The 15220-nt window shown below is 45.9% G+C and overlaps 1 protein-coding gene across 3 annotated transcripts in view; it reads left to right on the top strand.

The window, feature by feature from the left end:
• ATP6V0A4 (ATPase H+ transporting V0 subunit a4) overlaps positions 1–15220 on the top strand; it is a 64166-nt gene that overhangs the window by 38129 nt on the left and 10817 nt on the right. For all 3 annotated transcript variants that reach the window (XM_080664440.1, XM_080664441.1, XM_080664442.1), the window contains 6 exons: positions 398–610; positions 4054–4204; positions 5060–5199; positions 6811–6968; positions 8470–8563; positions 13574–13692. In XM_080664440.1, the coding sequence (XP_080520566.1) occupies positions 398–610; positions 4054–4204; positions 5060–5199; positions 6811–6968; positions 8470–8563; positions 13574–13692 (875 nt within the window). The remainder of the gene's footprint in view (positions 1–397; positions 611–4053; positions 4205–5059; positions 5200–6810; positions 6969–8469; positions 8564–13573; positions 13693–15220) is intronic.

Here is a 15220-nt window from a genome sequence, read left to right as displayed (position 1 = left end):
TTCTTACAAGGACACCAGTCATATGCAATAGGCCCACCCTACTCAGGTATGACCTCATCTTAACTGGATTGCATCTGCAAAGACCCTATTTCCAAATAAGATCGTCTTTACAGTTACCAGGAATTAGGACTTGAACATATTTTTTTGGGAGACAGGCTTCAACAATAACAATAGTACTGAAGGAATTTATATGAAAAGGAAGAATTCTGCCTAAGGGTTTTAACCTCTAGTAGGGGAGATACACTGCTCATGAGAGTTCAAGGCCAGGAGAGAGCCACAGGCCAGAGGAGGGAGTCCAGAGCAAAGGAAGCCACTGTGGCTGATGAACCCCCATTTCTGCCACATTGCCAGACATTTCATGAGTGTCCCTTGTTTTTCTGTGTTGTTTTTTGCCCAGGTTATAACCCAAACAGAATCTCACCGTCAGAGCCTCCTGCAGGAAGCGGCTGCCAACTGGCACTCCTGGGTGGTCAAGGTGCAGAAGATGAAGGCCATTTATCACATCCTGAACATGTGCAACATCGATGTCACCCAACAGTGCATCATCGCTGAGATCTGGTTCCCGGTGGCAGACACTGGGCGCATCAAGAAGGCGTTGGAGCAAGGCATGGTGAGTGGCAGGCGGAGCAGGGAAGGGGAAAGATGAGTCACGTCCAGCCTCATCAGCCCCCTCTGGGCACTGAGGGGTTGTCAGCCTCCTGAGTCACGTGAACTTCACAAGTGACTTGCTGGTAGGATTGTCACTTTCGTCTTTGTATCTTCAGTTGTAACCGGTGGTAGGGCACATAGCAGAAATGCCTTTTCTCTCAGCGTTTGACAGTTAGTCACCTTGTCTTTCATCTTCAGCAAGTGCATAGCGAGCTTTACTGTGCCAGTCACCATGCTCATTATGACTGTGGATCTCACAGTTCAGTGTGACTGTGGATACCATCCTCTACCTCATAACTGTCACAGTCTCCCTGGACAGACAATAACCAGGCTCCTGTAAGAACAGCCAACGGGAGTAGAAGGCTCCCTACATGCTGGTTCTCTCAGCGCTCACCATTCATCTCTCTAATGTTCACGGTGCACCAGGAGCAGATGTAGGTCTGTGCTGTCACAAGGCCCTGCTCTGATAGACTTCCGAGAAAGGGAGACAGGCAGTCAGCATGTCCATCATTAGTGTGATTTCAGGCTGTGATCCATGGTGGGCAGAAGTGAAGCAGGGGGTGGTGAGGGGTGGGGTGAGGAGTGGAGGCTTGTTCTTATCACCTAGTCCCTTTATTGGTGAAGAAGGGACCCTCTGCCCTAAAGAGTACCAGGTGGCCAAACACAGGACACCTGGCACTGGACAGCTGAGATTGGCAGCAGTTTACTAGTCACATATGCTCGTAGCCCGGGGAGGACACCACGTGCCACACAGGGCCACGTGGAGGCTGCACTTGGGACCGGTACTTGGAAGCAGAGTGAGCCAGCAGGGGCTGTGGGAGGCAGGCTCTGTAGTGACAACAGGGTTGGGTGACCCCTGGTTTCCATGGGAGGGTGTGATTAGCTCGTTTGAATAATTTTCTGGGAAGTGGAACCCAATAGGTTGACTACTAGGCATTGGTCAGGTCTGGCTGAGAGGACAGTGGTGGGCCTTGCCTGCTAAGTGGGGAGCATATCTGGTGAGACCAGAGGAACTCATGGCTTGACCTTTGGGGCCCTGTGAGACGCAATGATGTCAAGGCAGCGCTTGAACTCTGAGGTATTACAGTTCTGTGATAGGGCTGCTCTGGGCAGGGCCCCCTGAAGGCTGGCATTGGAGCAGACTTCCCTAAATGCCATGGGAAGACTGGAGCGGGTGCGAGAAAGAGCTTTCAGGCTGAGGGATCCGAAGGTCAAGGCCTTGAGGTGGGGTGGGACTAAGAGACAGGAGTTGTCTTTATCCTCTTTATACTGCCTCAGATAGAGTGGAAGTAACTTGGCTGTGATCCTGTAGCCAGGAGCCAGGATTTGAATGTCCTCACATGATGGTCCAGTAACTCCCCAAATGGGGCACTTGCAAAGAGTGTTTCACCCAGACTGGGAAGGGCAGGGGGATCCCTGGAGGAAGGGATGCGTGAGCTGGACTGTGGAAGCGTGGTCAGAAGAGAGGTGGGAGGAGTGTGCGGTGCAGGCCCACCTGCAGACCAGTGGCTGCAGAGAGGGTGCAGCAGCTTAAGGAATGGGAAGAAGGTCAGGGAGAGGCTGCAGGGCCGTTCCTGAACGACCACATGGCGGTGTAAGTGAGCTGATTTTATTCCTGTGCTGGGTGACATGATCTGGTTTGCATTTTAGAAACACGTGGCTGTAGTGTGGAGAAGACCGTCAAGCCTTCGGGAGGAGTTGTCCTAATGCAAGGATTTCACTGAACAATGTGCTCTGTAATCACAAAGGTGTCAAACTTCTACAAGGCTTGCTGCTTATGGCTATTTCTACAGTTTCTTCATCCTCTGAAATAATCAAAGTATTTCCCCAGATAGGAGTAGAAGGCTCTATGCTGGTAGGAGATGAGGAGACAAGTGTAGGAGGATAGCTATTATTACCAATGAGCAAAAAATACTTAGGTTATGCTAATGTTATGTCTGCTGCTGGAGGACATGTTAGAAAAAAAGGAGGAAGCCACAGTCCTTGACTTCAAGGAGGTCATAATCGCACACATGAAAACATCTATATATATATAAAAGCCTAATATGCGAATTGTCCCCTTGGGAGTTCAACTGGGAGACTGGGAGTTCAATCACTTGCTATGACACGCGCTAACCACCAGGGGGCGGTATGGAATGAAGGGAGGCCCTGGCTGGCAGCCAGAAGGCCCCAATTGGCCGTGATCGCCAGCCAGGCCTGGGGACCCTACATGTGCACGAATTTCGTGCACCAGGCCTCTAGTATATAATCATAGAGTAAGGAACTCCTCTGCTTGCATGTAAGCTTGGGAAAGTTACTTAACCTCTCTATACCTTAGTTTCCTCATCTCTAAAATGGGGTGTTGTTAGGAGGACTGATGAGCACTCACTTAGCTGGTGCTCAGCCTCACTGGGTGTGCAGGTGGTAAGTGCTGTTGGAGTTTGGAGTGACCAGAAGGCTCCTGGGGGTTGAGCTTGGAGAGTGGTTCCTACTTGGGTAAGTGAACAAGGGAGGTGGCTGCTGTGGAGTTGGGTGATTTCCACGGAGAAGCAGTAGGGGTGAAGGTGTGAATGGAGGATTAAGTCAGCAATGTAAAGAAGTCTTGATTACAAGGCTTAAGAGTTCTGGCTTTATTCTTTAGGTAAGAGGAAGCCTTTAAGGATTTTTGAGCAGGAAGATAACATGACTAAAGTAGTGCTTTTTGTTTGTTTTGTTTTATTAAAAGAAGGATTATGCAGTCTGGAGTGTAAGATAAATGGGAGGGAAAGAGATGAAGGAAGATGGGGAGGCTGGGGCTTGGCTGGTGGCTGTGGGAATGGGAGGGAGAGGGATTGGAAAGGGACAATTAGCAAGATCTGGAGATTGGTTGACTACATCAGGAGAAGGGAGAAGTCTGTGGATTCCAATGTTTCAAGAATTTGGAGAATGGAGATTGTCAAAGGAATAGCCTGGATTTAGGGCAAGCTGATGATTCCAGTTGTGATCCATGGATTATGTGGGGTTGCTGAGATATGAGAGTTTGCAGGCAATGAAAAAAGAATCGACATTTTCAAGCAGGTCAAGACCATTTGAAAGATTGAAACAGAATTCGGAAAGTGATTGAGCTCTTGGGGGAGTAAGTGGAGAGAAAGGAAGAGAGCCAGCCCCAGAACCGAGGCGTAAATATGCATTTCAGGAGCAGGAGACTGCAAATTGCCAGAGAAGCAGGAGGAATTCTACTCTCTTGACAACCCTCCTGTCACATAAGTTAGATAAGTATTAGGAAGGTTTTCACTTTTATGGGAGAGATCATGAGTCTCAAAGAGGTCAAGAGATCATCCCACGTTCACCCAGTAAGTGATGGCAAGAGTTGTCCTGTGATCCATGTGCTGGTACCCAGCCCAAGGCTCTCCTCCTTACATTTTTGTCACATGTTCTTTCTTGCAGGAACTAAGTGGCTCCTCCATGGCCCCTATCTTGACAACAGTGCAATCTAAAGCAGCTCCTCCCACGTTTAACAGGACCAATAAATTCACTGCTGGCTTCCAGAATATTGTAGATGCATATGGTGTAGGCAATTACCGGGAGATAAACCCAGGTAAGGTGTCTGATATGTTGCATGCCTGAGCAGCTTGAAAATGAAAATTGGGTAAGATTTACCCCAAGGTAGCAACCTAGGAGGTGAATTACTTAAAACTGACTTTCCTAAAATTGTATTTGTTTTTTTAATGCTCTGCATTGTCTTCTGTAAAGGTGATTAGTGAAAGATTTGTTCCTTGTCAAGATTTCACCTGTTCTCCCTTAAACTGTAGCCTTATCATGCAGCCAAATTCGGTTCTTGTTTGTTAAACAATTCAACGAGGGTCATCTTCACACTCTCATAGTTGTGTGGGAGAGATGGAACACACAGAACTTGGAGTCAGAAGACGGGGTTCCTAGTGACATAAACTGTGATGTTGGTGGCCTGGTTTGTAAAATAAAGGGGTAGACCAAATGCCTGTTAGCCAAGCAGTGCATGATGCTATTCTTGTCTAGCCTGTGTCCCAATCTAATTTGTGAACCATAATGCAGGGCCCCATAGGTGAATAACTGCTGGAGGTCTGTGGTACATGTGAATGGTGGAGAAACAAGCAGAAGATGGTAGTGGACAGAGAATAAAAAGCACGTAGAAAACGGATTTTAAATCCCATGAAACTTTGTGATCTTGGGCAAGTCACTTAACCGTTCGCAAACTCAGCTCATCTATAACATGGGAATAATAGTGTTTATCCACTGATGAGCTCATGTATGTGGGAGCCAAGCAGGTGTCAGGGGTGTGAATACTGAGAGATGACAGAATCAGAAAGACCCAAGGGAGCCAGCCTCTCACAAGGAGCGTGATAGACAGATCTTTAGTCGGGAGCCCAAAGGACTGTTGGGAAGACGCAGGCTGTTGTGGTTCTCACCTCTGCAGCTCCCTATACCATCATCACTTTCCCCTTCCTGTTTGCTGTGATGTTTGGAGACTGTGGTCATGGAACCGTGATGCTCCTGGCAGCTCTTTGGATGGTCCATAATGAGAGACGCTTGCTCGCCCAGAAGTCGGATAATGAGGTGGGCGCCCATCAAATGTCTCGTTTCCTCAAGAACATTGAAGTGTGTATGTTGTTTTTGCCATAGGAATAGCATGTTCTTATGAAAAGTAAGGGCCCAAACTCAGCATCAACACTAGGCCTTCCCTGAGCTTGTCAGGTTAGCATGTGGTCCCTTTTCATCCACAGTCCTTTGGATGGTTTGGTGCAGTTCCTTTTAGCATTTTCGTTATTTTTTGTACATTGTTTGGCAAGGCATTGATCTTTCCTTTTTTTTTTTTTTTGCTAATATTGATTTTTTTTTCTTTGATTATAAAAGCAATATATGTTCTTTGGGAAAATACAGCCATCTACTTAGAAAAAAATTACAATGAGTGTTTCTGTATTATCTTTCTAGTTTCCTTTCTGTGCTTATACAAAAATATATAATTTTAGAAATTGTGGTCAAATAGTGCATATTAATTTGTAGCCTCCCTTTTTTCACTTGAAATAGCACAAATAATTTTTCATGGCAGAGCCCTTTCCCCACAAGCCCATGCTCAGTGTTCTTGTGAAACACAGACATCCCGAATACCATGTCTTCACTTTCACACTTGAAGTTTCTAGACCTTTCATGAAGTTCCCTCACAGAGCAACGTGAAGGTTGAGACAACTCAAGAGTTGCATTGTTTCAAAGTTAATCAGCTGACGTCACTTTGTGGCCAGTGGTATTGCAAGTGCAAACATGCCTTTAGCTATGTTCTGAATTTTAAGACTATCTGCAATCTATTTTTACAGGTTGATTTAACTAGAGCTAGTTCAGTCATGTCAGAGTGAGTTAATCATAAGCAAGGTTAGTGATAAATCGACCTATGACTAATACAGTTTTCATGACAAGCATTTTATTTAGAGAAAGAGGAAGGGAGAGAGAGAAAGAGTGAAAGAAACAATGATTTGTTGTTCCACTTATTTATGCATTCTTTGGTTGATTCTTGTACGTGCCCTGACCTGGGATTGAACCCACAACCTTGTCATATCGGGATGATGCTCTAACCAACTGAGCAACCCGGCCAGGCTCATGACAAGCATTTTAATAGATGTAGTTTCCTGTAATAAATATTTGAAGTCTCCAAGTCCCACTCAGCGGTTCTGATGGTTGTTGCACATCCTGCAGTATTGGAAGAAAGCACTTTCTCTTCTTAGTGGATGTACTTAGAAACTCAACTTTTAATGGAGACGCCCCCCAAATGAGTATAGTTTTGACTTGCAGTAAAATTTAGCAGCCAGCTCAGTGCTTACCTCCTGGAAGTGCTCGAGACACAGCCATCCACTTTCAAGTCCCTTCTTTCACAGGTAAGGCCTCAGTTTCTGCTTTAATCACATTTTCTAACCAAGGCTGAATTCAAGAATATGAGGCTTCTATGCTCGTTTCCACAATAGCAACAACCAGTCCAAGACTTTTCTAAGTCACCTGTAGAAGCTCAGGAAAATCATGATGTGTGTGCTCTTGCTCTTTGGGTCACTTTGGTGCCTGCCTCGTCGCGTGGCCCATCTGCATAGGGCCTGCGTGCCTTGCTATGGAGAGACCTGATCACACACGCCTCGGGGCCGGCTCAGAGATCACTGACAGTCTTCTCTGTCTCCCCGAGGCCAGATCTGGAACACCTTCTTCCACGGGCGCTATCTCATCCTCCTCATGGGCATCTTCTCCATTTACACGGGCTTCATTTACAACGACTGCTTCTCCAAGGCTTTCAACATCTTCGGCTCTTCTTGGAGCGTCCGACCCATGTTCAGAAATGGCACATGGAAGTAAGTTCACAGACAGGGATGAGTTGTTCCCTGGCCCTCTATGGCTGAGCAAATCTACGCCTGGCTCGGCCCAGAGGTGTACTCACAAATTCAACAAATAATGCCATTTTCTCAACTGAGCGTGAGATTTTGTGCCACTTCCTCAGTAACTGTGCTGGTAACTGTAACACATGGAAATAGTTTTTAAAACTTTACTCAACTGCCTGTCTGGCATGGCTCAGTAGTTGAGTGTTAACCTATGAACCAGGTCATGGTTCAATTCCTGGTCAGGGCACATGTCTGGGTTGAGGGCTCGATCCACAGCATGAGGCATGCAGGAGGCAGCCAATCAATGACAATCAATGATTCTTTCTCATCATTGATATTTCTATCTTTCTCTCCCTTCCTCTCTGAAATCAATAAAAATACTTTTTTTTTAAAAAAAAGAAAAGGACTGACTTAGAGGATTTGGCCTCTAAGAGGATAAAGGTTACCACTGGTCATTTTGTGATTTGGACAATGTCCTTCTGTTGCTGTCCATATTCTGATATCAGATATGGTTGTGGAATGGTTTTGCTTTTGTCTCGATCCATCGTGGTCACAGGATGGCCTTGTCTGATGTTGGTGTTCAGTGAAATTGTTTATGCTCAACAGCAGGCTTAGCTGTGGGTACCCGGCCAGTTCTCTCTCGTCAGAGGTGGCTTTCTGGTTTGTGGACACACAAACACGCCTCTGCTAGTGAAATCCAACCACTTGCCCGGAGGTGTGTTGTTAAGACAGGGATCTGTGTGTGTCTGGGGTGGCCAATTAGTGCCAGCTGCCTTCACTGTCCATCGAGGGCCTGGGGGCATGATCAGATTCCCTAATTCTCCTCTCTGTTACCGAACACCTCTAGCACCTCAGCTGCAGGAGGAAGGGGGTGTATTTGCAGACAGTCTGTCAAAGTTGCCAGCACTCTGTCTCTCACCATTTCACATACTCATTTTGGGGGCCCTCTATAGATGTATACTGTTTTGTGCTTCTGGGTGGAAATGACACAGGGACTTAAAGACATTCATGGACCCCAACTGTTGAGGGCTGAGTTTCACAGAGATCAGGGCCCCTGTGTGAAAGCCAGCTCCCTCCTCCAGGGTCACCACGTGCTCCCGGCAGAAAGTGCCTGGCTGGTCCCTGGGCTGGAATCTATTTCTGTGGGCTCCTTCATCCCTGCCCCTACCTTTTCTCTGATGTAGTATAATTTTTTTTAATTTTTTTTTTACTATATGTACCCCACCAGGCTGGGAGCGCTTTGAAAGCTCAGACTATATACTCCTTGGGGGCTGGTGGGTCATTTCTGTCGCTCAGGCCACAGGACGTTACTTGGCACACAGTGGGGATTCAGTACCGTTCATGGAATAACCGAATGAGCCGAATTGATGCGTGCACTAGCAGTTAGCTGTGATTGGCTTGACAGATGGCACCCTAGTACTTTTTCCTGCCTTTGGTCACTCACTGGCTTTGTTTTTCCTTTCTCTCTATGTAGCATGGAAACGATGGAAACAAACCCACTTTTACAGCTGAACCCCGCCATTCCAGGCGTGTACTCTGGGAACCCATACCCATTTGGGATTGATCCGGTAACAATGTCCTCTGGGCTTACATAGTTATTAAATAGTTAAATGACTGACTGAGGAGAAATCGGGGCAGGGGTGGGGGGTGAGGGCTGAGTTTCAAGAACCTGTCAAACCAACCAACTTGTGTTGAGATAGAATTACATGGACGGAAGGTTTTTGTGACACACTGTGCTGACTTCAAGTAAGTGTTTTGCCTGCATCTCTGACCCAGCCCCTGGATCGTTTTCCATACAATTCCCCAAACCTCTGTCTCATTCTCTATCACTTACGTCTTGGCGGTTAATGACTGCTTCTTTTTAAAACATTTATTTTTATTGATTTCAGAGAGGAAGGGAGAGGGAGAGAGATAGAAATATCAGTGATGAGAGAGAATCACTGATCAGTTGCCTCCTGCACACCCCCTGCTAGGGATCGAGCCCACAACCTGGGCATGTGCCCTGACTGGGAATCGACCCTGATCTCCTGGTTCATAGGTCGACGCTCAACCACTGAGCCACGCCGGCTGGGCAATGACTGCTTCTTTTAAAAGGCCCTGGTTGCCTGGAAAGTCTGCATATTAGATCACCAATTTAGCATCCTAATCAAGTTTCCTACTTTGGCATTTTCTTGCAGTGAGGTAACATTTTTTTTTCCCTAGAAAAATATGGATTTGCTTTTATTTTTGTTTAATTTTACTGCCTAGAATTGATAAGAGTGGAAAAAGAGATTGTCAGCTTTTGTTTGTTATATCTATCTCAATTGGATTTGAGCTGAGCAAAACAAAGGTGATTCCTCACACTGAATATGAAGGGGTTTTCCAGAAGGCAGGCACTCGTAGTGGCCCAGTGCAGATCACCACTAGGTGGCAGCCTTGTGCTCCAAATGAGCATGAGTGGTCTAGACCTGAACTTGGGAGACGCAGTCCAGAAGTGTATCTTCTAAGCTCTTTTTGTGACAGAGAACCCAAAAGCTCAGCTTTAGTTGCTGACAGCTAAGAGGGAACAGCACTGGCCCTAACATTGGTTGTGTGATCTCTCCTATCTTGTGGGTCATCTCTCTCCTCTTCAGTTTTCCTGGGGCCTCCCACTGCCTGCCCTCCTCCCCTCCCTTAGAAAAACAGAAAGTGCCCTAGCTTTTCTGTTGGCTCAATGGATAGAGCATCAGCCTGCGGACTGAAGGGTCCTGGGTTTGATTCCGGTCAAGGGCACATGCCTCAGTTGTAGGCTCTGGCCCTGGCTGAGGCACATGCAGGAGGCAACTAGTTGATGTGTCTTTCTCACAGTGATGTTTTTCTCTCTCTGCCTGCCCCCCACGCCCCCGTACTCTCCATACTCTCTCTAAAAATCAATGAAAAAATATCCTCTGGCAAGAATTAAAAACAAACAAACAAAACAGAAAGCATTACCCAGGCCATACCTGGTTTGGCTCAGTGGATAGAGCATCAACCTGTGGACTGAAGGGTCCCGGCTTCAATTCTGGTCAAGGGCACATACCCAGGTTGTGGGCTCGATCCCCAGTAGAGGGCGTAGAATCAGCCAGTCAATGATTCTCTCTCATCATTGATGTTATTATCACTCCTCCCCTCCTCTATGAAATCAATAAAAATATATATATATTTTTTTTAAAAAAAAGAAAGCATTACCCAGGATGTGTTTATGCTTGTTCCCAGGGGCACTTGCATTCCAAGTTTTATCAAAGAGGTAAAGTCCTTGAAAGCTGGTTTGCAAGCTGCAAAGTGCTAAAAAGATATGCAAGTTGTGATTTTTGTAGACTGGAAGGCTTTATCTTTGGTCCTGGGAGTTTTCTGATTAGCAAGCAGGTGAGGGAGTACAGAGGGGGTGGTTTTAGGGTCTGATTGGCCTTGCTTTGAATCGTTTTGCTCCCACTGTCCTCTCTCTTTCCCTCAGAGCCCACATCTAATGCGGCAGCAAATCCTGTGTGCCAGGTCTGCTCCCCACAAAGGGAGGGTGGTGTAATTCACATCTCAGAACTGAGCCCAGTTTTTGTCATCTGTCCACCAGTCAAAAAAGAAAGGAAAATGTGAGGGTGAAAGAGAAGGTGGGGTGTTGAAAATAATCTTCTTCCAGGTAGCACTTAGATTTTTTAAAATTTATGGTCTTTTTATCATAAAATAATAATATGTATGATTAAGAATCCATATAATACAAAATACTGTAAAAATGAAAAGAAAGACTTGTTTTTCCCACCTCTCCGGTTCCTGCAGTCCTAGTCCCCAGAGATAACCTGTTAAACAGAACATCTCTGTACCTATGTTAGCTCTTACCTATAGTAATGATGGGTTTGATTTTTGCATAATGTAAACTTCTACAGCTGCATTTATTGACTGAATGCATCATCTATTTTGAATCAAATCACGGAATACTTGGCTATCAGAGCTGCGTGGTCTTTCTAAAGGTGTCTGTAAATATTTTATAAGAAATGAACATTACAATGGTTATGGAATCAGGCAGCCCATGTTTAAATCCTGGCCTGAAACTCTGGACACTGGCTCTGATTTGAGCTCTACTGACACCCCAGCTACACTTCTATAGCTGGACTAAGGGAAATGGGACTTGGAAAGCCAGGGGCATAATCCTATGGAAATAAAGCTTTCTACTATATTGCATCTTCCTGTGGGGGCCCCTGGAAGTGTTTATTTCAGTGGTACCCCAAGAAGTCCACTCCCACTAGGAATGGGGGAAGACAAGACATGTTTTTCTCCCATAACAAGAAGATTAAATGATTTTCGCATGTAAAACACCTAGAAAGAGTATACTACATAAATGGGGTAAATTTGCTATTGTATTATTTCTTCCTAGGTGTTTAAGTAACTCAGTTCCCCTGAAATTAAGATAAATTCCCTCATATGTAAAATGGGAATCCTTATAGAGTTGTCCTCCCTTACTCATGGGGACACATCCCAAAACCCCCAGGGGATGCCTGAATCCATGAATAGTACTGACTCCATGTACACTGTTTTTTCCTGTACATACATACCTCTGATAAAGTTAATTTATGAATGGGACACAATAATAAAATAGAACAATTATAACAATATACTGAAATAAACGTTATATGAATATAGTCTCTATCTCAAAATAGCTTATTGTATTGTGCTTACTTTTTTACTTAAAGGAAGCACTGTACAGATTCTCTTTGGCATATCTGAATTGCCAACATCACCTTGGGGTCCTTATTAAGTAAAATAAGGGTGACTTGAACACAAGCACTACGTTAGTGTCAATACTATGTTAGTATTGATCTGATAACCAAGGCTACTCAGTAACTAACGGACGGGAAGTGTGTACAGTGCGGAGATGCTGGGCAATGTAATGGCTCGTGACTCAGGTGGTATGGAAAGGGACAGTGTGAGATTTCATCAGACTTCTCAGAATGGCACACAATTTCAAACTTATGAATTGTTTATTTCTGGAATTTTCCATTTAATATTTTCAGACCACAGTTGACCATGGACAACTGAAACCACAAAAAGTGAAACCATAGCTAAGGGGGGACAAATGTCTCTATCTCATGGGGTTTTTGTTAGAATTAAACAGGATAAACACATTTAAGGATCTTAGTGTGTGCCTGGTACTTACTGATGAGCATGGTTAGTTTATCAGGCTTGGCTGGCTCTGCAGCATGCTAGTTACCCTGCCCTCACCAAGCTGAGAGAGCCTGTGGGGTTGGCTAACCAGGTGGGCAAAGGAGGAGCAGACCGTGGAGGGCAAGCCTGGTGCAGCTTAGAGGTCGAGGCACACGGGGAGGGGAGGGAGGCTCCTCTGGTATGTGGGCATCATCACTGATGTCCCTTCTCTTACCTCCCCAGCAACCTCCTTAGTGATCGTCCAGCTGGGAGCCACTCCGGACATTATAAAGAAGCAGTGAGATGTGGTCCCTGCCCCTGTGTGTACACAGGGGAGAGGGCAGGTGACTATGCATTGAGCCTGTGCCTAGGTGGATGCTGACCCTGAGTCACTGTAGGAGGGAAGAGAAGTTTGTGGCTTTGCTACCTTTGAGATGCAGTACGACAAGCCCTCAAGATGTGTCTACAGGCAGTGGGGGGTGTGCCTGAAGTTGGAGAGCTGTCAGAGGTGGTGGAGAGGACTTGAATCATTTGCCTGAGGGTGGGGATTGGAAACTACAGGGAGTTTAAGATTTCTGTGGGGAAGAAGAATGTTGGTGAGTGGGGTCACGAATCAGCCCCCTGACCACTGAGGGTGCTTGCTGTCTGTGTTGTTCTCCTGGGGGCAGGCAGATACACATGCCCATCACTTTGCAAGTTGACAAACAGGAACTTCAGAGAAGGCAGAGACCATGCCTTACCCATAGTGCTAATAAATATAGGCTACAGCAGTGACTTCTTGCGAAGGGCCTGGAAGATGCCTTGTAATGTGAAGCACTATAGAATTTCAAACATGCTATTTATTATTAAGAAGGGGTTGGATAGCCCAGCTGGTGTGGCTCAGTGGTTGAGCATCGACTTATGAACCAGGAGGTCATGACTTGATTCCCGGTCAGGGCACATGCCTGGATTTCGGGCTCCATCCCCAGGGTGGGGTGTGCAGGAGACAGCTAATTAATGATTCTCATCATTGATGTTTCTATCTCTTCTCCCTCTCCCTTCCTCTCTGAAATCATTTTTTTTTTTTTTAAAGAAGGGATTGGATAAATTCATGGGCCGGAGATCTACACTTTTATTAAGGGGACTGAGGCAAGTTTGGGATCTCCAAAATATTTCATGATTTATTTTCATTTAGATCAGGGAAAAATCATGTAGGATTTTCCTCCCCAGTTTCCTTCCAGCCACTTGATATTATACTGGCACTAATGGTTCGGACACTTTTGTCATCAGAGTTGCATTTATATAAGGGGCTTGGTCCTTCTCAACCTAAAATGCATGAGTGGAACGGGACTGAAATTAAAGACTGTGGATCCCAGAGCAACTTCTCAGGGGAAATTGTGGGATAGTCCCCAACCCTGGTAGGACATCCAGATTCTGGCCTCAAGCATTTCTTCATGTTTCCCACCCAGATTTGGAACTTGGCTTCAAACAAGCTAACATTCTTGAACTCCTATAAAATGAAGATGTCGGTGATACTGGGGATCGTCCAGATGACTTTTGGCGTCATTCTCAGCCTTTTCAATCACATGTGAGTTTTAGGATTCTCTTTCCGCCTGTTGGTCTGACCCCATGAGCAGTGACAGAGCCACAGGTTGTGCCCCGTGTCCCTCTGTGTGAGGTTCCTTCCCCATGTCTCTTGGCGTGAGCCAGGACAAGCTGGTGCCTGGAAATGGCCCCTCTGTTTCTCAGCTGAATTCCTCAAAGGTGAGTAATATTTTCATGAGGGTTCAGAATGAGGCTGGCAAGCCCACAGCACCTTGTGTCCCCCAACCTGAAAGGCTTGTTCGTGTCTATCAAGTCTTAGCTCCCACCAGTGGGGACAGAGTGCCTTTTGCCAAAGTGCCCTCAGATTCTAAATTCCCTTTGGTGTCATTTCTTCCTGTCGGCAGCACCCTCTCCCTTCTTTGGCTGTTAATGTTCTCCTGCCTACTCCTTTCCTTCAATCAAGAACCATCTCTGGAAAGCTCCAACTTACTTCTGCTGCAGGTATACATCTTTGAAGCCAGTGTCCACGGTGCCTGTTCAGAGGCGCCCTGTGGGGACCTGGCAGCTGGTAGGAGTCGCTTCCGAGTAGTTTGAAAGTAAGTGAGGGCAGCATGAGGTCACACACATGATACAGGGTTTGGAATCAGAAGTTTAAGTACTGCTTCCAATTTTTCATATCCGTGTGACCATGGACATGTTGCTTAACGTCTCTGAGATTGTTTTCTTTTATAGAATGAGAATATAGTAGTCAGAATGAGTTAGGTTATTGTGAGGTAACAAATAACCCCCAAATCTCAGTTGCTAAGCTAAAGACCATGACATGTTCACTGTAGGACCACCGGGGGCTCTGTGCCTGTCATCTTCACACTGGGACCTGGGCTGATGGGCAGCCACCAGTGGAGTGCTGCCAATGCCATGGTGGGAGGAGACTGGTTAATTACCGCTGACAGTTAAGTTTCCACCCTAAAGTGACACCTGCCACTTCCGTTCCCATTTCATTGGCCAGAGCCAGTCACATAGTGACCCCTGACCTGAAAGGCCAAAGAAGTACAATTCTACTGAAAAATAGGAAGTACTTAGTGTGCGAACTAATGACGAGCACCCTGGTGCTCCTGCCTGCCCGGAAGTACCATGTGGATTCAGTGAGAAAGAATCCCAGACGGCACTTTCTGCCTAGACCTTATTTGGCATCATTAAGTGTCAGGCTGGCCTCACGTAGCTCTGATAATCCCATTTTTTTAAACGGGATCTCCTTTTCTAGCTCTTGCAATTAACGAAGGGCATGGGGCTCTTTCTGATATTTTTCACTTGGGTGCCCCCAACTTAGTCTGTGCGACCCAAGGCCTTAGAGCTGGAGTTGGCATGCATTCTCTGCAAAGGGACAGATAGTAAATCTTTTAGACTTTTGAGGCCAGACGGTAACGTGAAAACTGCCATTGCCAATACAAACACATAAGGGGATGAGTGTGACTGTTCCAAAAACTTGATTTATGAATGCTGAAATTTGAATTTTGTGTAATTATCATGTATCATAAAATAGTATTCTTTTTAGTCCCCCCCACCACCATTTT

Source organism: Plecotus auritus (assembly GCF_963455305.1).
Source record: "Plecotus auritus genome assembly, chromosome: 4".
Classification (NCBI taxonomy): domain Eukaryota; kingdom Metazoa; phylum Chordata; class Mammalia; order Chiroptera; family Vespertilionidae; genus Plecotus; species Plecotus auritus.
This window is presented reverse-complemented; position numbering and strand designations above follow the sequence as displayed.